Source organism: Ursus americanus, chromosome 1, assembly GCF_024610735.1.
Source record: "Ursus americanus isolate L20-20 chromosome 1, mUrsAme1.1.p, whole genome shotgun sequence".
NCBI lineage: Eukaryota > Metazoa > Chordata > Mammalia > Carnivora > Ursidae > Ursus > Ursus americanus.
Window position 1 is genome coordinate 98610144 of NC_142127.1, and position 25235 is coordinate 98635378.

General features: G+C 45.7%; 1 protein-coding gene across 2 annotated transcripts in view; it reads right to left on the reverse strand.

Moving 5' to 3' along the window:
• SLC16A14 (solute carrier family 16 member 14) overlaps positions 1 to 20744 on the reverse strand; it is a 28944-nt gene extending 8200 nt beyond the window's left edge. The window contains exons 1-4 of one of the 2 annotated variants that reach the window (XM_045794164.2): positions 20241 to 20739; positions 13813 to 14084; positions 7235 to 7378; positions 847 to 1827 (exon numbers count right to left, since the gene is read on the reverse strand). In XM_045794164.2, the coding sequence (XP_045650120.1) occupies positions 847 to 1827; positions 7235 to 7378; positions 13813 to 14071 (1384 nt within the window). In that variant the 5' untranslated portion in view covers positions 14072 to 14084; positions 20241 to 20739. Of the gene's footprint in view, positions 1 to 846; positions 1828 to 7234; positions 7379 to 13812; positions 14085 to 20240 lie in introns of both variants that reach the window. The other variant, XM_045794166.2, reaches the window with a different exon arrangement.
• Between the last annotated feature and the right edge of the window lie 4491 nt (positions 20745 to 25235).

Consider the following 25235-nt stretch of genomic DNA (forward strand, 5'->3'; position numbering starts at 1 on the left):
GGAAGGGGCTAAGAACCACAGATGCAGGCAGTCCCTAGAAACTGTAAAAGGAAAAAAAAAAAAAAAGGATTCCTTCATAGAGCTTCCAGAAAAAACGCAGTTCTGCTGACACCTCGATTTTAGCCCATTGTGATCCAATTTAGCCTCCTGACCTCTAGAACTATAAGATAATAAATCTGTATTGTTTTAAGCCACTACGTTTTTGGCAATTATTATAGCAGTGACAAGAAACTGCTATGGGGCTAGACCCAGCTCATAGATGTGTTGTGTGGGACCTACACACAGTGTTTTAATGATCTGGAAATGTTACGTTTATCACGGCGAGCAATTCATTGTGTGCACAGTTGTTGAACCCCTACATTGTACACCTGAAACTAATGTAATGTATGTCAATTATATTCAATTAAAAATAAATTAAATTAAATCAAATTAAAAAAATCTGGAAATGTCACTGAAGAGCCCGGAGTTCCTAGTTTTTCTTGGAGGAAAAAACCTCCTAACAATAGAGGATCTGGTAATAATTTTCCATGTTTCTTGGTGACAGAAATCAGCTGGAGGGGGGTAGAGGCTGCCTCCTCCCAGGGTTCGACACTATTCCACGACCCACTTCACTAGCCTGGCCGCTTACCTTGTAGATAGAGATCACACGTTCATCCACGTTCTGCTTGAAAGAATGGCCACTACGTTGCTAACATTTCCAAATGAGAAGCCGGGGGACCAGAATGGGAGGATAAAGGAGCAGGTGCACAAATAGGCACTTCTTATTTGTCTTGGACTTCAAAATACAGAGAACACAACCGAACTCTCTACACGTACCCTAAGCTCTTAAAACCTTATATGGTTTACCTGCGAAAGGGGGTCCCAGCAGTGCGGAGATGCCATTGGCACAGATGATGATGCCGTAGGCGTTGGCCAGGTGCTCAATCCCCACCAAGTCTTCGGTCACCACGGGCATTAGGGAGAAATAACCGCTGGAAAAGCCTATCAGTGCGCAGATGACGGCCAGGCCAGCGTAGGTGTGCATCAGTGGCAGAATAAAAATACTGAGGACAAGGGTGAAGTTGGCCATCAGGAAGACATTCCAAACGCTGATGCAAGGTAGGTCGGCCACAATGCCCAGGATCACTTTTGCAAAGATATGCACTATTGCTATAATTGAAGTCAGAGGGAAAACATCGTTTTGCTCCGATAAGTTATACAAATTGACTATTTCTGGGAGGTGGATGAAAGGAATGACAAAGCTGCTGTATGCGAACAGAGCCCAGAAAATAAAGGCGACAAACATTCGATTGGTAAAGAGCGAGGCTGTCCCAAAATAGCCAGAGTACCAGTCCCGGAAGCCCCTCCTGACTCTCACGGTCAGCTGGCTGGCCGTCTTCAGCACCCGCAAGGCGCACAAGTTCTGTCTGTGCCCCACCTTCTCCTGGCACGCCTGGCCCGGGAGGTCGCCCACGGTCTCCTCGTTCCCGTTCCCGGGGCCGCCACCCTTCTCTTCCGCTCCGCCCAGCGGTCCACTTGACTTCGATCCAGGGGAGTGAGCCAGCACGACCTGCGGGTCTTTCCCTCCCGGGTCGTTCCGGCCTTTCCCAGAAGAGAGGGGCCTCATGAGCGCCCCGCAGACACACAGGTTTAAGGACACGGCTCCTTGGATGAACATTGCGTTCCGCCATCCGTACTCGGCGCACAAGTACTTGAGCAAAACCGTCATGAGGAAGGTGCCGAACCCCGTCCCGGTGGTGCTGAGGCCCTGGGCCAGGGCGCGTCTCTTCTGGAAGTACCTCCCCACCATGACCACGGCCGGCAGGTAGGCCATCCCGCTTCCAAAGCCTGCGCGGGTTGGATGGGAACAAAAAGCGCACAGCACAACATGAATCGCCACGTCTGGAATTTGCAGCGTGTAAATGTCATCTGCATTTCATATTCATTTCTATGCTGTTTTTCCTTTTACACAAAGAAATAACGTGTGTAAAAAAGCAGCTCTGTGGGCAAGCACCCTGTCAGGATCATCTACCGAAGCTTCCAGCCCATCATTTCCCTCCAGCACGGGCCACTCCAATAATAAAATAAGCCAGCATCTTCACATCAGAATATCAGAACGAATGAGTGGATGAGAAGGTAAATGAATGGAAGAATGAACGGATGTCGGGCCCTGCTGTCAGTGCTAATTGCATCAAGTGCCGAGGGAAGTATTTTTGTACCAGCGGATGGAGAGTAATTCCAGGCAATTTGCAGAAGCCTCCGGAATGGGTCCATTTGTTCACAAATTAATAGGAAGAATAAAAGGAAGGTACCCATAAACATACCCAGCGCCTGGATGTCAAAACCACATAATACTAATTTGTAGCTCTGATTTTCACTTGTATCTTTCTTAGAAAATTGGAACAGTTTGTGATTTCCATCGACAAAATTAAAATGCTGGTGGGGGAGACAATGTGCATTGGGGGCAGGGGGCATAACAGAACTCTCTGTACTTTTTGCAAATTTTGCTGTGAACCTAAAACTGCTCTAAAACATGAAATCTATTTAAAAAATGAAATGAAATAAAATAACATGCTGGCTAAGAGGTTGTGGGAGGCATTCTCAACTTCTAAGTACAGACAGAAGGAAACCGTAAGATCAACTTCAATGATCATGGGGCCCCATCTGGTTTTAATGCTTAAGCCTTCCTGACGTTAGGATGGCAGCATGAGAGTACAGAAGAGACTGACCAATGTTGTTTCCCAGAGCCGAAGCCTCCTTAGTTCAGCATCACTGAATAGTTTCAGAAATACTTGATTTTGAAAGACCAGAGCAATTGTACATACAATTACAATGCTAATTACCATTAATTGAGTACCAATGGTGGGCCAGTTGCTTTATAGGCTTTATGTGTTGGGTTTTCACAATAACCTGGAAGTTAACCGTGCTTCTACCTTTTTTTTTTTTTTTTTAAGTTTTATTTAAGTAATCTCTACACCCAACATGGGGCTCAAACTCACGATACTGAGATCAAGAGTCGCGTGCTCTTTGGACTGAGCCAGCCGGGCATCCCTATGCCCTTTTTTTGAACCTCATGAGGAGTTTAGTTATTTTCCCAAGACCCTGCTGCAGGAAACTGGAGAATCCGGGGCAGAACTCAGACCCAACTGCATAGCTTGGTCCTTTTCCACCACTCACTGCCTCTCACCCTAAACCGCTCACCCCCCAGCTGCCGGCAGGTAGGATTTTGAAGACGGATTTTGCTTCAGCCTGAGTTTCTAAACTTTTTTTTTAAGATTTTATTTATTTGAGAGAGAGAGAGGAAGAGAGAGAGAGCATGAGCGGGGAAAAGGAGAGGGAGAAACAGACCCCCCCCCCCCACTGAGCAGAGAGCCCGATGTGGGGCTCCATCCCAGGGGTCCTGGGATCATGACCTGAGCTGAAGGCAGATGCTTAACCGACTGAACCATCCAGGTGCCCCGTAGCCTGAGTTTCTAAAAGAAGCCTCCAGAAGCAACCTGCCTCCTTTATTTACCTGAGAGCAGTGATATTTACAGCAACTGTCAGAAGTCAGCGATCCTCAACCAGTCTACAGGTGGATATCCTTGTTTTAAGAACAATTAATAGCTTCTAAGTGATTCCCAGCAGGAGTAGGGGCAGGTCCCCAAACCCCCTTGCAAGCCTCGATGAGGGCAATAATAATAATTTGCATTATGGGAGAAATGAGCATGAAGAAAACAGCTATCCTTAATTTTGAACTAAACTCTAGATTAATCTTTGTGACGTTTAAGTCCACAAAAAACAGAATTTCTCATTTCCTAATATTCAAAGAGGCAGAGAAAAATATTTAATAGCCCATAAACACTCCATCCTCCCTCTAATTGTAAAGCACGTCTCATGTACATCATTTCAAGTGCAAATATTTTAGTATAAATCTCTAATGGAAGAATTCTTTAAACAGCATAATCATTATATCTTAACTGAAAAAATGAAAAATTCTTTGATATCATGAAATATCCAGAAGGTGTTCAAGTTTCTAATTGTCTCATAAATGACTATATTTTTAAAAAAACTGTCTCTTTAATCAGGATCCAAATAAGGCCCACACAGTGCTATTTGTTGATATGAATTTTAAGCCTCTTTAAATTTCTGTTTTTTTCTTGAAATTTATCTTTTTTTTTCTTGAAATTTATTTGTTGAGGAAAATGGGTCATTTGTCCTGTGAAATTTGTCATCGTCTGGATTTTGCTGAGAGCACAAAATAAGTTTTAATTTTTTAAAAAACTTGATTTGTTACTGACAATAACCAACATCCTAAATTTAATGTGGTTATGGATTTCTAAACAACAGTAGAATAAAATGATTAATAGGAAGAGAACGGAGGTACCTTAGCCTGACAGCAGCCCTAATTTTCACTTAGTGTGAAGAGTAAATGCTCCATGTGTGAGGAAAAAAAATCCAGGCCCAATGTTACAAGTTATCTATTTCCCTGTTACACTATCCATGACCTTGACAGCATCCCCTCCTTCCGCACCTGGCTTTGCTGTCTGTTATGGGCACAATTAGTCCATGAGCTTATAGGACAGGCCTTGGGGAGATGTGGTTCAAGCCCAGCGGTCAGTCAAGGCCCTGCTAATGTCCAGCCCTGGGCAGGGTCCTGGAACAATTCTTCACCACACGCTGGTTCAGAGGATGGGATTACAGCCCTACCAACCAGGTGGAGGAAAGAGGCTGAGATCGGGAGAAAAAATCCTGTGATCCTGGGTCCGTGTGGATGAGGGAAAAGATGTCTTTAGGAGAGAGCCTAAAGAAAATGCAGCTCTGGTAAGGCTGAAGAAATCCGGTCCAGACTCTCTTGGCTAAGTACGTTCGCTCAAACAGACACTATTTTTCTGCTTAATAGAAGGATACTACAACACAGTTTTAATGGTCTGGGCGTTAAAAAAAAAGACAGATATAAACAAATCTGTCTCAAATGTTTTTTGGAAGGAAGAAGGATATCAATAAAGTTTTCTTCAAACATAAATTGTACAGTGAAATGTATCTCTTAAGCACTTGCTTTTTTAGATCTTCTCGTCTTTCTTTTCTGTTAAATAGGGTCTAGATTGCTAATCAGCTTTCACATGCCTCCCTAATGACAGCCCAGGATTTTGCCTCTATAAGCTAACTGATTTAGCTGGATTTTCCAGTTACATAGAGTTAGATATGTGTATTTGTGGGGGATGTGGATACATTTCTTTTCAGAGACTGTCTTTGGGTTTTTCCTGTATAAAAAGTGGAAGCAATAAAGTGTCTAAAGACACACTTTGCTTTCACCAGCCCCCTGATTTTCCTCCTACTTTCTTGGGTCCAGAAATGTTTGTTGAATAAATAAGTGAATGAATATGGAAGAAGTAAAATGGGATGCCCGGGTGGCTCAGTCGGTTAAGCGTCTGCCTTTAGCTCAGGTCATGATCCCAGGGTCCTGGGGTCGAGCCCCATATTGGGCTCCTTGCTCAGCTGGGAGCCTGCTTCTCCCTCTGCCTGCCACTCCCCCTGCTTGGGCGCACTCTCTTTCTCTCTGACAAATAAATAAAATTAAAGAAGAAAGAACATGGAAATAATATTAACTGCAGGTCAATAGGCAATTAACTGCAAGAAATAAAGTTCGTGTAAACAATCGAATCCTAGAAATCTCTAAATGATGAGAATTAATCTCAAGTCCCAGTTTGTAGGATCCAGTCAGTCTGTATAATCAATCACCACCACATCCAGTTTACGGGGGTGCCCCGTGTTTGCCTGGAGACCCCAGTGTGGCTCCTTTGGCTCAGGAGGAGTGTTTGTTTCCTCACCTACAATATAAAAACCCCAGGGCTGGCTCTATTCATTGGAGGGTTTGGGGGAAAGTTTTTAAGATACTCAGGGAAAACACCTTAAGTTGTTCTTTAAGAACTGTTACCAAGTCCTTCAGATCAATGGTTTTCAAACTATGCTTCAAAGGACATAGAAGTGTTTTGTGGATCGATGTAAATTACGGAGAACCAACTTGCCAACTTATTTGGAAAGTAGGGCTCTGTGTTCAGGTCTCCTGCTATCATAAGCTCATAATAAGAATGTTACATTCTATATAACAATTATATATTAGCTAACACTTACTGAGGGCTCTATTTTGTGACAAGTATCGTGCTAAGTGCTTTATACAGATGATCTCCTAATCGTTTCAACAACCCTGTAAACCAAGCACCCTTCATGACCCCATTTTGCAGATAGGAAACTGAGGCATAAGTGGGTTAAGTAATTTGCCCAAAGTCACACAGATAATAAATGAAAAAAAAAAAGCAAGGTTTCCAAATTCTAACTTTTACCTCTTATACCACCACTTCTGTCAATGTGTCATTTATTAGGACGGCAGCTCTGTACTCAAAAAGAAAGTCACGCTGGATCTGGTTCAGTGCAATACCATTGTACAAGTAAGAAACTTCTTATCTGTGTGAATTCTTTTAGCTGTTGATAAAGGAAATTACAGCCGGGAATGTATTTTGCAGAAGGGATATGAAAACCATGCTGCCTGGGAGCCAGTTTTACCCATTCACTAGGGAGTCACACTCTCCTCTCTAGATGCGCTTCTTCAGGGTCTCCATATATGTGGATTTTGCTGCTATTTCATTCATTTGAATAGGGCTGAAGGAGAAAATAATTATTCTATGATTCATGCTCCCTTCTGCAGTTATTAAATGAGAAAGTTATTAATTTTCTTAATATTCAGTCTATTCACTTATGTCTGTATTATTACCTTCCTTTTCCTATTCCTCATAGGAGAGAAGACTAGCCCTTAGAACCAATCAAGGGAAATTTAGTTAAATTCTAATAGGAACATCAAGCCTAACACTTGTTAGGCTGTTTTTCCACACCTAAGATTTAATATCTTATATTAAAAAGTATTTCCTGGAGTATATGGTGGGGTGGGGTGGGGTGGAGGAAAAGAAGGACAAAATATGGGGCGCCTGGGAGGCTCAGGGGTGTAAGTGACCGCCTTCAGCTCAGGTCATAATCCCAGGTTCCTGGGATCGGGGCCCGCAGCACCCGGTTCCCTGCTCAGCAGGGAGTCTGCTTCTCCTTCTCCCTCCACACCCCCCCACCCCCGTTCGTGCTCTCTCTCACATGCTCTCTCAAATAAGTAAAATCTTTTAAAGAAAGGACACAATATCTTAATGGGTTTCTTTTCTCCACAATTATTCATTGTCAAGACGCCCAACAAATATATTTAAAATTAAGGTTAAGAAGTCAATATGCTTACCAGCTGTCACTCCAAAGGTAATAAAGAGATAATGCACATTGGCAGCATAGGCGCTCAGTACCCAGCCGAGCGAGTTCACCAGCCCTCCGATTATTGCCGTCCGGCGACACCCACAGGTATTAATAAACAAGCCGATGAAAGGTCCTGTCGTGGGACATTGAAAAGGGAATTGACTGATGGTGTTTTATTTTCATGCTTTCTTCACAAATCCTCACATGAAGACAGCGAATAAAACATTGCTAGGGCTATTAAATAAAATGAACCCAAACCCCCATTGCTTTATATGCAAAAAGCTTTTAGCATGCAAAGATGGGTTTCAGTAATTTCATCAGAGAGCACAAGTTTCTAGGTTTCCAAAAAAAGGCAGATCTGAAATAAACAGACAAAAAAAAAAAAAACTTGTCTACAACACAAGTAGGTCCCAAACAATTGGTCTATGGGCTTACTCAGCTTGTGGATGCATTTTGTTTATCGAGGGCATAGTTTAAAAGATGTTTTGGGGGCACCTGGGTGGCTTAGTTGGTTGGGCGTCTGCCTTTGGCTCAGGTTATGACCTGGGGGTCTCAGGATCGAGCCCCAGGATGGGTTCCCTGCTCAGGGGGAGTCTGTTTCTCCCTCTCCCTCTGCCCCTCCCCACTGCTCCTGCTTTCATGCTCTTTCTGAAATAAATGAAGTCTTTAAAAGATGTTTTGAATCAGTTGCCAGCATTTAAAAATTAAGAGCATTCACAAGAAATCCAGTGGCAACACAAAATCCAGCAAGATGGATTCCCACATAGCCAAGATGGGCTAGAGCTGTGCCCTGGCTGCCCCACTTCGCTCTGTCCACACTGCTCATTAGCTACAGTCACCACCCTTCCCTTTGGTCCCGTACTTGGCCTCCTGCCCCCATTTACATTACTCGCTACTTGAGTTTTTGACTCCAGACCCAAGGGGAGTCCAGGAAGGGGCTTCTCAGGACTCCCATGCTTCCAGCAAAGAACTGATGACAGTTTATTTTCACGAGGATGCCTGGATGCAAACCATGTAGAAAAGAACTTCTCATCGCTTCGTATGTACTTCAGCCGCTGCTGACTCTCAGTCCCAGGCCGGCCCCACCAGGCTATTTCTATGACACTGGAGATTCAGGAATACGCTTCCGTCTGCAACGGGTGCCATGCTCACAGTAACACAGTAGCAATGACACACATCCTGGCTCCTTACTTTCCTAGGACGCTCCGGTTTTTGTCAAACCTCTTTGTTTTCTTCCTGATATTTATGTATTCATTCATTCATTCACTCACTTATTTATTTTTATTAGTCGGCTCCACACCCAGCATGGAGCCCAACGCCGGGCTGGAACTCACCACCCTGAGATAAGACCTGAGCTGAGATCGAGAGCCGGATGCTGAACCGACTAAGCCATGCAGGCGCTCCTGTGGTGACTTCTGATGTCACAGAAGCTTAGTGCTTGCCTTGTGATCCGTGATTCCCTGTGCGAAAAGCAGTCTGTATTTCAGCAATACAGTGGGAGGCTGTAGTCAATATTCAGTAAGATGGCACATTCTAAAAATCGTCTTATTTTGGATCATTATTACTTTTCATAGTTACAAAACCCTATATTCTGGTGAGACTATTTCAGGTTAAAAATCTGTTAAACTCTAAGGAGCTTCCCCTTTTAGTTCAAACTGAAATAAAATTTTCCTTTAAAGTTCTAACTATATTCATGTACATATTTGGATGCACAGGTGGCTAATGAATTTTTTTTGTCTACTGATTTTGAGTGTGCCTAATTCTAAAAATTATGAAGGTAATGATTTATTAATTTAATTAACATTGGTGCACAGAAAATAACTCAGCAGATAAACCTCTTAGAATAGACAATATAGTAAATATATTTTACATAAACATACTGTTATATATTATAAAATAAGCACACGATATAAATAATATATAAACCAAACACATTGATATAAACATCTGAGGGAATTATTGGGGGCAACTGAAATTCAGAAACCATAAGCTGAAGATGTGTCTTTGATTTCTTCACAAGTATTTATTTTCCTTTTATTTATTTATTCATTTATTTTAAAGAGCTTATTTGTCAGAGAGAAAGAGAGAGAGAGCACAAGCAGGGGAAGCAGCAGGCAGAGGGAGAAGCAGGCTCCCTGCTGAGCAGGGACTCGATCCTAGGACCCTGGGATCATGACCTGAGCCAAAGGCAGACACATAACTGACTGAGCCACCTAGGTGTCCCACAAATATTTTTTAAAAAAAGATTTATTTATTTTTTTTGGGGGGGGGAATGTGTGTGAGTGGAGGGAGGGGCAGAGGGAGAGAATCTCAAGAAGACTGCCCCCTGAGTGTGGAGCCTGAGACAGGGCTCAATCCCAGGACCCTGAGACCATGACCTGAGCCCAAATCAAGAGTCGGATGCTTAACCAACTGAGCCACCCAGGCGCCCCACAAAGATTTTTATTTTCCTAAACCCACAGTCACCTCACTACTCGAATCTCGGACGAGTGGATAAAGAGAAAAAGGCAAGACTCATCGGTCTGCTGTTAACCGACCTTCTAAGCTGTGACAGGTCACCAGACCGCAGTTCAGAAGCCCGATCATGTTTTCCATGTGACAGAAAGGGCCCAGAAGCAAGTTTTCCTGTGATACTGCGTGTTTCTGAAACACTGCATTAAGAAAGCATTTGGAGGAAAAGGAGGGAGGTGGAATCCCCACGTAGCAGCACGTACTCCTGTCTGGAGGAATGTTGTAAATCAAAAAGAAAGAATGAATTGCTTTACTGATAAAAAGGTAAGTTGATAACAGTGTCTGGCTTTTCAGGTCATCATCTCTCACGGGGTGCAGCTTCTGTCCGTTACGACTCGCAGCTGGGCCAGGTCAGCCCGGGACAGGCCCTGACTCCTCGATGGTCACAAAACACAGACAGGTCACCATAAGGAAGTCGGACCCAGGTGTTCTGATTCCGCTCCGTTTTCTCATCATTGCTGATGGTCAACTGGCATCTCCAAGATCAAATTAGCGTTTCGCCAAAATGAAAGGAATTCCGCACACAGTCTAAGGACAAGGGGCAAAGGAGCTGGAGGGACCGTCATCTGGCTATGATTCCCACTTTTGTGAAGGAGTTCAGTGTTCTGGGATGAGACGCAGACTTTCTCCTCTGCAGAAGGAATCTGATTTTGGCCCGTTTCCCACATAATAAAGCTGCAGGGAGCACCATGAGGAAGTCCTGATTTCTTGCCCATCCCCGCCTCATAGGTTCACAAAAGCTCAGGTGAGGAGAGAAATGGTCTGAAGGGTGACCTTGGCCTACAGTCAGGGATGAAAGGAGGTAGTTCATTGAACTCCTGGCCTCCTGGGCTCACCCTTTAGTGCAATAAGGAGTTCAGAGCCTCTAAATCAATGACTCTGAGCACCGGAGTCACTTAGGAGCTGAAAAAAGTCCTGATGTTCGGATCCCATCCCAAGAGATTTTGATTTAATGGTCTAGGTGCGACGGGAGCAGCAGGGTTTTTTAAAGCTCCCCAGGTGGATCTGATGTGCATCCAGGATTGGCAACGACTGCTCTAACTCTCCTCGGTCAGAAAGTGACCTTTTGCAGCCTGTGGATTCCCCCAACACGGCTTCCCCCAAGAATTCGTCCAAGGGCTGCTGTAGATACGACTGAGGTGATGACAGCTTATTAAAAATTGGGACCTTTGGCAGGAAACTGGCAAAGTCCGTACTAGCAAAGAATGAAACAAGAATGAAATTATCGAATTTCCTGCATGCAAGCCACTGCCCCAGAAAGAGATGGCTTTCAACTCTGTAACATAATTCACAGATTTTTTTTTTTAATTTAAAGAGAAAACCCAAATGTGCTCACAGTGATTGGAAAATGAGAACAATTTCTATGTGTTCACTTCGCATGTATTTTCAGTTCTCATTTGGTGTAGTGGCAGGCAGTATGGTATGGTAGGCACGATTTTGAGTCCAGTGGACCAGCTTTGAAGCCTGTCTCCTGCTTATCGGCTGTTCAACCTCCAGTAAGTTACTTAAAGCCTGTGAGCATTGCGTGTTCTTCCTCTGTCAGACAGAGACAATGGTCCGGCGCTGGGGTTGCTGCGGGATCAAATGAGATCATGTACATAACACGCACGTGGCATACGGCAAGTGGCAGGTAAAGGAGAGCTGTTCTTGCGGGCTTCTGGCTTGGAAGACACCCAGCACATCTGCAGCCGCCTGGGATCAGGCAGCTTAAGATAATCGACAGCAATTTAGGATCACGATAAGATCAAAGGCCTTTTATTTATAGAACTAGGAGCCTTGCTGTGTGGTGATTTCCAAGACACAAGATATTGATCTAGCAGGTGCCTTTCCTGGAGAAAGGTTTGTCTACAACGAAATGACACTGTGAGGGATTCACGGACTCTCAAACAGAATTCTGAATATATAGTTCCCTCTCAATTAAATTAAAGAGGACAATCCCATTTCACCGTCGCTGTGAGTTAGGTGTTCGCATTTGGGGGGTCATATCCAAAATCATTTCCAATAATTTCAGGACTGGCTCCCATTGCTTATTTTTGCAGAGCTTGTGAAACACAAAATAACATCTAAGACAACCTCATTGGATGATTTGGAAAATAATGGGACATTGCCTATCCTGGCCTTTTGCTGAGTCTTCTTTTTTTTGTAGTAGACACATACTTCTTAGAGTGAATCTGTAAGTCTTTGGCTCTACCCCTCAAAGATTTTTTTTTTTTTTAAGATTTTATTTTTAAATGATGTCTACACCCAACGTGGGGCTCAAACTCAACCCCGAGATCAAGAGTTGCATGCTTCATGGACTGAGCCAGTCAGGCTCCCCTTAAAGATTTAGTTTTAAGAAGGTAAAAAAACCTGGAGGTTAGGTATTCTAGAAGCACAGTTTTCTTTCACTGATTTATTGAGAAGTTTGAATCACATCCAGCGTAAAACTAGCACCTTGTCTACACTGAAGTGAGCTATCTTGCGTTTTTCGTACGACAGTCCTAGTTTTAACGAGGCCAATGCAGGGTTGAAGGAGTCGGTTCCTTAACGTTGCAGGCAAGACGATTTACTGGCAATTTCCTCACACACGTAATGGTGCCCTTATGTAATTTTAAAACTAGATTAATTCCCTTTGATAAACACGCATACTCCACACGCATCTTGAGAAATAATACTTTGTCCTTGTTTTCGAGGATTAGCACTACGACCGTTATTAATGTTGTTTGTATTATCCAAAATAACCCTGACTGAATGCCAGGCAAGATCAACAAATCTTGGAATTGGATTCGAGGAGTTAATTACCGATGGGGAAATGACTGAAAAGGGAGTCTCCCATCAAACACACAGATGCCTGTCATACACAAATTCTCACAGAACCAGGAAAAGATTTGAGGCTATTTATGTTTCCAGTGTCATTTCATGAATACTTGAAATTAAAGAAAATTTGATGGAGGGGTGCCTGGTTGGCTGAGTCAGTTAAGGGATGGACTCTTGGTTTTGGCTCAGGTCATGATTTCAGGTCCTGAGTTCCAGCCCCACGTGGGGATCCGCACTGAGAGTGGAGCCTGCTTAAGATTCTCTCTGCCCCTCCACCCGCTTTCGTGCACTCTCTCTAAAATAATAAATAAAAATATATGTAAAAAAATTTCAGCGTAAAAGTATGACTTTTACTTTCAAGAGATCATGTAAGGGAAAACACCTGGTATATAATAGATGCTTATTAAATATTAGTTGACAATAAAAACTGTTTACTTCCCAAAAGGAAACACATAGGCCATAATAACATATTGTATGTATCATAACTTTCTAGCTTGGCATCTCCAGCTGCATGAAAACTGTTTTCAGATTGGTGTGTGGTTAGGTTTAACTAGAAAATACACTATTATTCCTTCCTGTTAGCTGGACCAGCAATTTTTCTAAAAGCAGCTTAATAGATTTTTCAACAGCATATGATCAATATTTCAAATTAAATCACCGGAACTCTGAAATAAGATTGCTACTTGCCTTTTGCGGTGTTTTCTCTAAAATTTTTATCTTTTACAAGTACTCACAAATATTAAATAAGCAGATCTGTAATGATATATAATGAATTAGAGCGGTCAAGAAAACAGAGTTTGGGGCAAAAGAGAGTTTTTTTTAAATGATCAACTTTTAAGACACTCCAAATTTTTTATAATATTCAAATAGTCATATCACACAAAAGGACACATATTGTATGATTGCACTTATATGAGGTACTTTCATAGAGACCGAAGATAGAGTGGTGGTGGTCAGGGGCGAAGGGGAGGTGGGAACGGAGAGTTGTTGTTTCATGGGTGCAGAGTTTCAGTTTGGGACAATGAAAAGGTTCTGGAGATGGAATGTGGGGATGAATGCACTCAGTGGCAATGAACTGTATACTTAAAAGTGGTTAAAATGGTAAATTTGATGTTATATATATATTGTACCACGATAAAAGAAATAGTATCATCATTAATATCTAGTATCTCATGTTTCGACGATGTAAAACTTTACTTACAGTGGGGAATTGTCAACTTATAATAATTCAGTTTTACAACAGGTCACACGCGAACGTACCCACAATCAAGGTGATGCCCATACTGAGGGAGCTGACCCACGCGGTCAGACCGCGGCTCTGATGGAATTCTTCAAGCCATTCCACGTTGAGGACGCCCAGGGCCATCTGGGAGCCCATGATGAGGATGTGCACAAAGAAAGAGGAAAGAACCACCATCCAAGCCCATCCGCTGTCAATGTTTGGGTGGGGCTTAAGTGTCTTCTTATCTTTGGGGTCATCTTCAAAATCATACCCAATATCTTCATGACTTGTATACATTTTCCAAGATTTTCTGAAATACACATGACAAACAATTTCCTTGAACGTCAAACCAGTAGTATCTTTCTCTTCCCCGGACAGCTCTGCCTCCCCGCCGTAAGCAAACCGGCCTTCGGATTCACCTTGTCATTATGCAGATTTGGGAACACTCCTGACTTTTTTACCGCCAAGCGCTTTTGTGAAACCGGTTTCATCTCTACAGTCATCCTATATGTAAGCATTAGTATGCATATTTTAAAGAAAGGGAAATAGATTCAGAGAATTGAAGTGCCTTTCCCAAGCTCTCATGGCCAGGAGGTATGGCTACCCAGGAACCTGAGGCATCGACTCCAAAGCCCATGCCTTGTGTCTGTTATTGAGATGGATACTGACAGGTGACAACCAAGATGTCACAGAAGGAAGACAGCTGGCTCTAAACAGACTTTCAGGGTAGCTTTGCCTTGATAGAGCCCTTGGCAGAGATTCTGGTCCCCATTTTGTGGGTCCAAGCATTGAGTTTGTTCGGTACAGCTGGAGTGGATTGGCCTCAGAAGACCAACTCATATGAACCCAACTCAGGAGAGATTGGTAAACTGAAGGCCAATTTATTTTTTTTTACAATGGGAGCTAGCTTTCTAATAATGGTAATACTCATGTCTGATACACAGGACACAGAAAAGAGGCTTGGAGGCTGGATGGTGCTGGAGGGGGGCGATGATGCCAGGTCAGGCGAGGACTCTGGTTTCGTTTTTATTTTTCAGGATGAGAATTAAGTACGTGTATAAGAACTGAGGTAAGGAGTAAAATAAGGACAGACAGAGACAGACAGTAACCCTGAAATGGTGGGACGGGAGGAAAGTCTTGATCAGGAGGAGCAAAGCAGAAGGTAGATGGAGATGACAATGCCAAGTAGTGGGATGAGAAGTTACACCCGATGGTCTAATTCTTGGGTGAAGTAGGAAGCGAGGTCCCTGGCTGAGAACGAAGAGGATGGTGGTTATGAAGGGCCCTCAACATTCAGGAAAATGGAAGAGACTGTTGCCCACAACGAGTGGAGACGATCGTGGGGCAGTTCTGCGGACGGACCTCAGCCCTGCAAGACAGCACCGCAGAGCCATAAGCGTGCGGCACCAGGGACAGAGCGCTGGGAGCCCTCGGCCCCAGGAGCCGGCAGTTCGAGCATCATCATCGGAGAACGTTAACACGACAACAAACGACTAAAAGTTCGCCTGTTCACTGATAAAATACTCCTCTCCAAAAAAATCTTTTTCTGGTCAAAGTTCCAAACAATGACGTTTTAATTTTCTACCTGTAAGCTTCACATCAGCGGGGTGCTATTACTGATCCCTTCGTAAACACTGGATTATCCACAGCAGTTATTTCAGAGAACTCCTGGTTCTCCAGTTGACCCCAACACCCCTGTGGCCCCAGCTACACACATGTGCTTTGAGGGTAAGTTCCCAGGAGTTGAGAATTATTGGAGGTCTCTGGGGCACAGTTGGGTCTGCAGCCCCCAGGGTGCCACATATCCCCACCTGCAGCAGGACGTCCAAGATGGACAAACAGCACAGTTACTGTAGAGATGAAGAACCAGAACTTGACTTCTTCACTGCTGTCACTCTGCATGTCTACCTGGACATATTATTTTGATTAACATGGAAAATAGTGCAACAGTGCAGGACTGTCAGGTGAAAAACCTTTCGTTTGGAAAGCGAAGTATGCAGTCAATACAGGAAATATTTTACTCAATTTGAATACTGTGTTCAAATTGAAATCTGTTCTTTTTTCAATTAATTATTTTAAAACAGAAGAAAAAATAAGAAAATAATGATTATTACTAACCACTACATGGTTGTTACTGAAAATCGTGTTGTTGCAACGGAGGAAGGAGGTCTAAAAGGTAATCCCAAATACATGGGGAGACCCTCCAATGGTGTTCGGGTGTAGACAGGTCAGAGAAGCGGACTGTGGTGGACTGCACAGTGCCCACAGCCTCTTTCTGTACACCCCTGAGCTAAGAATTGTTTTTCCCTTTTTTTTAAAGGCTATGTGGTCCATGAAACTTAAAATACTTACTTTCTGACCCTTTCTAGGAAGAGCTGGCTGATCCCTGGACCGTGGCATTGGTTCTGGCTTAGAATTTGTTGGGAAGAAATGGGCTCCAGGGAACCAAGGGGCCAGTGGAAGAGCAGTTTAATGGATCTGTCCCGAGGCTCCTCCTGACTTTCCCTTTCTCGTCCTCATTATTATTTTTATCTTTTAAATGATTCTATGTCGTAAACACCCATCCAGTTCTCAACCACTACACTTCCTGCCCACGTTGCTCCTCTCTGCCAGGGTCCTTTTCCACCTCCCCGTTCTGCAGACAGCTGGGAGGGATAAAATGCTGTCTTGCCATGTGATTTCTCCACACTGTCAAAATATCTTTAGGAGTAAGCCCAAACTCCCCTTTGCCACTGCCAGGTTCTCCACAGATTATTTGCCCCCTGGTCCCTGCTCTCATTTCCCTACCTTTGACCTTTGCGCTCCAGCCCTGTGAAGCACCTATAGCTCCTTGACCTTGGCACGGTGTCTTAAGCTTGGGGCATGACCTCTTCTTCTCTCTTTTGGGAACACACTTCTCTCCTTCTAACTTCCTGCTCCTCTTCTGCTCCTCCTTCCAGATTCAGCTAAATATAACAGTGAAACCTCGACATGGTGAGAACCCCCCTCCCCTGCAAACATCTCTAATCTCCAACAGTGGAGTATGTATTCAATCAATCAATCATTGTACAAGGCTGTTTGAAGACACGGAAAGGAGGTATGAATTATACACGGGAGGGCTACTAAATGGGATGTGTGCAATAATCCCTGTGTTGTTTTTGTTAAAAATAGGTATCCATTCACTCCAAGATTGGAGTGAAACAAAAATTGTAAGGGAGATTATTCTTTGGATGATGGTCTTAAAGTAATTTTCCTCCTTTTAATCTACCTTGTTGGTAAAAAAAATGCATAATAAATACATATTAGCTTTATGGTAACAAAATAAAAGTTCCTCTCTCTATCTTTTAAACATCATCCGGATCAGCTTTTTGCTTCTGGTAGATGAGTGGCTGAATTGTAAAAAAAAGAAGGAAGAGGATTCTAGAGCCACTTCCCTGGGGAAGTCTATAGCCTGCCTCTACCCTGCTCTCTCCCGGCAAGAGGACAGCCTGCATGGGGACAGGAAGTGATGGGGCAGCCCTTGCTTTCCAGAACGCGCAGCCCAGAAAAGAGCTGCATTGGCAGAAGGCCCAGAGGATAAACCTACAGAGCGAGCAGAAGGGGCGTTCAGTGGTTCCGTCTCTGCTCCTTGTATGCAGAATTCCAAGAAGCCAGAAAGCAAAGAATCAGGGGAACGACTGGCCTATATGAATAATAATAGCATCGTTTTATTTTATTTTTTAAATTAAAAATTTTTTTATTAGTTTCAGAGATAGAATTTAGTGATTCATCAGTTGCACATAACACCCAGTGCAACTGGGTGATGGGCATTAAAGAGGGCACTTGATGTAATTACATCACGCATGTTTAATCTGTGGGATAATGCTCAGCTCTGTTTAGTAAGACAAAACAACGCAGCTTGGCATTTCCCTAAAGCCCACTTACATCTATGAAAAAATCTGAAATAATAATATCACAAAAGTTATAGTTTTTCAACCCATGAGTTGAAACAATAAGCATGTTCCTAAGCAATGTTAAGAACTTGATATTCTTACTGAATTATTTATTTTATGGGTTAAGAGATGCAGTTGCCATTGAACTGCTCTCAACATTTCCATTTTATTTGTTCATAAATAAATGACATCGAATAGCATTTAATTGCCAAGATTTATCCAAGAGGCGCAAGGGGGCGCGTAGCATACAGTAGCCAATGCAGAGACTGGTGGAGGGCGGGGGTGGCTAAAACGACATTCTGTCCCGTCCTTCGGAGGCCCCTGAAGATACCCCTGGCAATAGAAACCTCTGCATTTCATATCTAAATCTCTCTATAAGCAATTATTGTTTTGACTAATCACAGTTAACTTACTGCCCAACCAGGTTAACTAAAACAAACGAGAACAGAAAAATAAATTTCTATCCCCTCCACCCCCAAGTTTGCTTTTAGCATTTACATAATTATAAGATACAAAATAACCATTTGAGTATTGTAATCCTAGTCTACAACCCATGAGAAAGAGAGAGGGATCAAAAGTGAACCAGTGATGGTTCTGAACCACCCTGTCCCCAGTCTCCCTGTCTTTCTCCACCACCTGGCATTCAAGCTCTCCCACCTTCTCCACATGCTGACACACGTGTAAAACATCAACACACATGGGGTACACTGGGGTACATGGAAGCACTGAGTGTGGGGCTTCCTCTAGGATCATACATAAGATGGAACCCATTCCAGGCTGGCCTGTTTGAAGCTCAGCATATAACATTAGGGCGTTGCACAGAAGGAGGTGAAGGAAGGCAGTGGGAAGATTATGGGACCACTAGTCAACCTTCCATTTGCCCCAAATGTGAGTTCGTAAATGGTGGAAGAGTCATCACAAATGGCGGCAAATGAAGTAACCCATGAAAGCTATGAGATGGAGGCCAGCTACCTATTTATGTGCTACCAGGTTGAGGGGAAAATAATTTAGAACCAGCTGGAGTGTATCAAAGATTAAAACTAAATTAAATTTCCACAGCTCTGTTACCGGGTTAAGTTTCATAAGCACTTTTAATTTGGCTACTATGATTATGTTAGCATGCGGTGAGTTCTTGATAAATGACAAGCAAAGGGGAATCCGCCCAGGTAAAACTAAAATTAGAACCTTCCCGAAAGGTGGCCAAAGTAGGACGGTGACTGGTTCTTCATTAGATGCAGGGGAGTGGTGCGTCCACCTCCAATTGGGCTGTGGGTTCTTTTGCCTTCTAGACCTGGTGTGCAAAGCAATCTTGGGCCTTAGGGGGCGCACTTGAGCCCAACAGGCTGAAGCGGTTAGAGCCGCGATGGCTGGGGAGCAGAGCGAGCGCAGAGGCCAGCGCCGGAGAAACGGAAACCTCCCCTGGGTTCACGCTGTACTGGGGAGAACTAAACATAATAAATGCCTTCTACAGGTCAGGGACTGTGCTGAGTGGCTGCTCCACACCGATCCTGTCCAGTGGGCATTAATGTCCCATTTCACAGACAAGGAAACTGAGGCTATTTGTCGAACGAGGACAGTAAAGTTCAGAGGTCAAACTAGCAGGTAGTGGGGCCAGGCCCGAGGGTTTCCAAAGCCGACTTTATCCACCCTCCCCCATCTCTCTCTCTCTCTCTCTCTCCTCTCTCTCTCTCTCTCTCTCTCTCTCTCTCTCTCTCTCTCTCACACACACACACACACACACACACACGCCAGACAAGGCAAAAAGGAATCTTTCTAATCCTCAATAATAATCCTCACCCATCCTTGCTCATTAGCCTGAATCAACTTTCCTGCGGAAAGAAAATGACTGAATTGATAAGCAGAATTCAGTTTCTAAAGCCTCGCCAATGGCCTTGGCCGCGTCTGGCCCGGTAATGGCCGCCCCGGGTCCCTCGCCCCCGTTAGTCTCCCTTTCCTTCCCACCGGGGGACCAGCATCTGGAGCCCCTGGGCTTGCGCGCGCCCTGCTCCCCGGCTCCGCGTTCTGCCCGCTTCCCCCGCGCCCCGAGAGCCCCATCCCGCGCACCGGCGTCCTCCGGCGGGCTCGGAGCCCGCCAGCTCCGCGGGGAAGCGGGCCGAGCGCAGTTCCGGCCGCCTGCGCGGGGAGGCTCCCGCACCCCCGCACGACCCCTAACCGCAGCCCCCGGTCTCGCCCTCTCCGCTCCGCCACTGCCTGGTTCGAGTTCCAAACTGGACTCGAGGAGGCGCGAGCGGGGCCCGGCCGGGGTGCCGGAGGGACGCCGTGCGCCCTACCGGACGCACGCGGGGCCCCGGCCGCCGGGGAAGCGAGGCGCGCGTCCCCACGCTCCGCCCTGGCCCGAGGTTCCCCGCCCGCCCCGCGGTGGCCTCGCCCGCAGCTCGCGACCCCCGCGCCTCGGCGCAGCCCTGCCCGCCACCGCCCGGCAGCCTTCCCGGCCCGACCCCGGGCCTGCGCCGCGCCTCGCCGATGTCCCCGCGGAGCAGCGGCCACCCGCGGTCCCGGGCGCCCCAGGGGCCGCGCGGCCTCGGGATACTCACCACCCGCGGTTCGCGGGGCTGCCGCCTCACTCGGCTCCCGGCCCCGACCCCCGAACTTGCTGCTGGCCTCGGAGCCCCCTGAGCGGCTGGGCGTAGAGAGCTGCGGCAATGTCGCCCAGCATCCTGGATGGAGATGCGGGTGGCTGCGGCTCGGCTCTCCGGCCGGCTCCCTGCGCTCGGTGCCCGGCGCCCGGGCTCCTCTGCCGCTCGCTGCCGGGCCAGGGGAGCGTTTCGTGGAACTTCGAGCTCCAGGCCTCAGTCCGTGTGGCTTTAAAAAGGGTACGTTTGGAGGTGCCCGAACCTAACCTGGGCTTTCTTCCAATCGGTGCAATTTCAAATCTCCACGCTTGTTCATTCCTATACCGGCTAATTCTGGTTTGGCAGGAAAAAATTGCAGTCATCTCACGTGCACACTCTTGTGGCCGGTTGAAGTTTATAGCTGGGGCTGCGGCTCGCTAATGCTCCGCACATTTATAACCGGAGGACAGGGATGGAAACCTCACCCCACATGCGCGTGAGAGAAGTCGCTTCCATTTCACTGCGATAGCAGGGACCTGAGGAACAACACCCTCACCCAGGTCTGGGCCGCGAAACACGGCACTTCGCGGGGAGGAGTGGCGCAGGGCCTGCGGTATTCTTGGCCAAAAAGGACTGAAAATCCCTAATTCTTCGTCCCATTCTGGGTCCCACCTCTCATTGCTCTTTTTCCGGTCAGTGTCTGCCCGTTGGGTCTTACACATTCAAGGGCACCAGGCGCAAATTTCACTTCATGTGTATGTACCCTGTTCCCAAGAAAATTCTGTACCCGCGGAAAGTTCTCGATACTTGTTAAGTGAATGGGAATAATGAAGCCAGTGCTATTTTACGTCACCCGAAGGTATTTATAGCAGTTTTCTGGTGCTGTGGTAATAAGTTCCCACACATTTAGTGGCTGAAAACACAAATTTAGTTAATCTTCCAGTTCAGAAGTCTGAAATGGGTCTGACTGAGTGGAAATCAAGGTGTTGGCGGGGTTGTGTTCCCTCTGGCAGTTCCAGGGAAGAGCCGCCAGGTTGCGAGGGTGCTTGCGTCCCTTGGCTTGTGGCCCCTACTCCTGTCTTCACAGCCAGCAGAATGCATCGTTCTATGCCTTTCTCTTTGGCTCACATCCCCCTCTGTCTCCCTCCACGACTTTTAAGGGCCCTTGGGATTACATTGGTTTACCCACTGGTAATTAGATTATTGGATAATCCAGGCAATCTCCCTGTTTTAAGGTCAGCTGATTAATAATCTTATTGCCACTTTTGCAACTTTAATTCCTCTTTTGCCACCTGACCTATTATATTCACAGGTTCCAGGGCTTAGGATGGGGCCGTCTCTGGGGGACCATTATTCTGTCTACCACAAATTGCCTTCTCTCCTTCCTTCTTTTCTGGTTTCGTGTTCTTTTTTTGCAAAAAAAAGAATATCTACATGTATTTCACATGGCCATTTTTTAAATATCAGACCCTGATTAAAAAATAATTGAGAACATTGTGAGAAATTATGGCTAGCCGAGGCCATTGTGATGAGGCACTAGGCTCATGTGTTCCACATGTTTTAATTTGCTGATCAGAACAGGAGCAAATGGATGGTGAGCAGTCCTTTCTGCTGTCCTCAGATATCACTCACTTCAAGCAGGCTTTCGACAGCAAGTCAATATTGGGGCAGTGCCCCAAGTGCACGTGGCCCATTTTGTTTGAAAAGAGGTCTGTGAGATTTTTACGTTGGTTTTTTTTTCCCCTCAGAAACCTTGTACATTTATTGAGGCATAAGTTATGTAGTATGAACTGTTCATATTTAAATGCGCTTGTTTAAATGTGAGGAGTTTTAGCATAAGTCAGGGGAACTGTCACTTCAGTCAAATAACTCCAGAATTTTCATGGTACCCTCTGTATCCTTTGTAATCCATGCCGCACCCTGACCCAAATCCCCAGGCAACCTCTCATCTGCTTTCCGAGAAGCTTCAACTCTGGACCATGTGTAATTCACCTCTGGAATGCCCAAAGAAGGTTTTCTTTTCTTTCTGTTTCCAGCTTTATTGAGGTATATTTGACAAATAAAACTTCCTTTGGCGATTGCAGGAGGATGAACTCCCATCAGACCTTTCACTGCGGCCATCTTTAAGTCTTTTGCCATTTGCAGATGATTATTGTTTTACTCTGATGCTTGGGCAAAAAGCACTCCTGCAAAAGTGCCTCAGCTTCAAGGAAATTCCTGGAAAAGACTTTGACAGGTTTCTGATAACTAAGGTAATTTGTGTTCATGGGGGAGGGACAGTGATGGACCTTTCAGGTGCTCCCTGAAGGCTACCTGCAGAGCCCGCAAATATGTCCTGGGATGGTAGCTGGAGACCCGCCCCTGCTCTCCTCCCCCCCCCCCCCAATCAGTAAAATGGACTCGTTACGTTGCAGATACAATGTTAATATATAAAGACTTGCTGCTGTTGCAGGACAGCCCACAGGCTTTGCAGGAACCCCTGGGAGGCAGAGAACGGGCAGTGAGCCCACAGACAAATCAAAGCTGAGAAGCCAAAGTAAGGTATGGAGCGTCACCTGGTTGGGTAAGATGCACCTTGACCCAAAAGCTGTGATTAAGAAGGTGCAAGCTTATCCAAGCCCTAAGAACGTGAAAGAGGTGCAAGGTTTGTAGGCATTGGGGGATTTGAGAGGACTTGAATTCCCCACCTGGCACAGTGCCTCCATCTCTTAGGCCACCTGGCAAAGAAGGGGCACATGTGGGACTGGGGATCAGAGCAGCAAGCCACCTTTAAGAAGGCAAAAACAAACAAAGACTAAAACCAACAAAACCCTAATGAAACCAATGAGAACTCTGGGGCATCTCTCCAGAAGGCTCACCGTTGGAGTTAAATACATTGGTTATTCCAGAAGGTAGGGGTGAGGCACTGCACAGAGGCAACAAAGTGGGAGTGCCCCGAGGATTTTGGTTCCGGTTCTGGAAGGAGGCAGAAACCCAAGGTACCCCTGCAGTGGTTGCACACACAGTGCTCCTGTGGGTAAAGCCTCTCATACAGCAGCCGGTAATCATACTGGTTGGTGATTACTCATGGACCCTGGAAGGACATTTGGGTACATTTCTAAGGGCCTAAGGCAGCCCTCGCTACCCAGGCTTGAGGCACTGATGACACTCCTGGCAAGGGTATGAGCCCCAGTAGACACAGCAGACTGAGTGCAGAGAAAAGCAAGTGAGAGTGATAGAAAAGCTGCTGAGGAGGGAGGGGACCTGAGAGGGTTGCCCCCCCCCTTTTTAAGATTTATTGATTTATTTGTTAGAGAGAGCACAGGCAGAGGGAGAAGGCAGGGGGAGCAGCAAGCAGAGGGAGAAGCAGGCTCCCTGCTGAGCAAGGAACCCAATGTGGGACTCGATCCCAGGACCCCGGGATCATAACCTGAGCTGAAGGCAGATAGATACTTAACTGACTGAGCCACCCAGGCGCCCCAGCAAATGAAATTGCTAACAGGTCAAACTACTTTGGCCTAGTGGACTAAAATATTGTCCCAGGCTTAAATACATCCATTCATTCATTTAGTTATTATTTATTTATTTTTTAAAAGATTTTATTTATTTATTTTAGAGAGAGAGCATGTGTGAGCTGGGGATGGGGCAGATGGAGAGAAAGAATCCCAAGCAGACTCCATGCTGAACCCAATGCTGGGCTCGATCCCACCACCCTGAGACCATGACCTGAGCCGAAATCAAGTGTTAGAGGCTTAACCGACTGAACCACTGAGACGCCCCACATTCAGATGACCAACCAGTAGGCCCCATTGCCCCATATACCAGACTGGGGGCCTCTGCTGAGGCATCCAACACCGAGAAGGTATGGAAGCCAGCCAGCCACTGCTCCAGCTCTCACCACGACTGCCTGCTATGCTGCTGAGAACACGAGCCCAGCACACGTGGAAAAGAGTTATCTACTGAAATGTGCAATCCCCGGGAGGGGTGAGTTATTCTGCACCCCTGGGTGAGGGGGAACTACTCAGTCTCCCCTGGGATCCCGTTGTCCTGAAGCAAGCTGGACCTATTAAAATGCACTGCACCTGGGGCACCTGGGTGGCTCAGTCAATTATGCATCTGCCTTTGGCTCAGATCATGATCTTGGGGCCTTGGGATCGAGCCCCGAGTTGGGCTCCCTACTCAGCAGAGAGTCTGCTTCTCCCTCTCCCCCCACCCTTCACTCATGCTCTCTCTCTTCTCTCAAATAAATAAATAAAATATTTTTTAAAAATGCACTGCACCTGCAACGGAATACCCACCATCCAAAGAGAGGAGAGAGTGGTCTGGCATACCCCGTCCCAAGTCCATCTCATGCCTGACAGCACTGCCTGTCCAGCCAACATGTATTATGTACAACCAAGTCAAGTTTCTAAACCTGCCAACCTCTCTCTCCTCAAGGCCAGCTGAGCACATTCTGTCTTTTGTTTGTATGATCAATTGACAGCATCTCTCTTCCCTCCGCCGGCTGGGAAGATGTTATAGCTTCTGTAGAAGTCCTTACAAAATCCACGTGGCAAGTCTTCAATGATAGCCAAGAAAGTCTGTCCTCAGTGAACACTGGAATGTCTCTGATGAGAAAGCCAAAACCGAATGACCTTAGACGTGATCACTGGCTTAGACATTGTTACTATAAGGAGGTACTTGTGTCATTATCCGGACAGAATGCTGTGTGTTCATACCTGCTGAGTACGCTACTGTATCATCTTTTCTAAATCACAGGGGGGACACAAGCGAACTCCTTGAGACATCCGATCCCCAGCTGAGGAGACTTGATAAATCAGTGGTTTGGATCACGAGGCTCTTAGTTGGAAAAAGTTGTCACCGATTTGGGGATCATGTCTGACTCTGTTTTTTCTCTTACGTCTGCCTGTATTGATGGCATCTTCCCCCAGTGCAGCCAGCCAGATGACAAAGGAGCCATCTCCATGCCAGTGAAACCTCTGCTCACCGCGCAGGGCC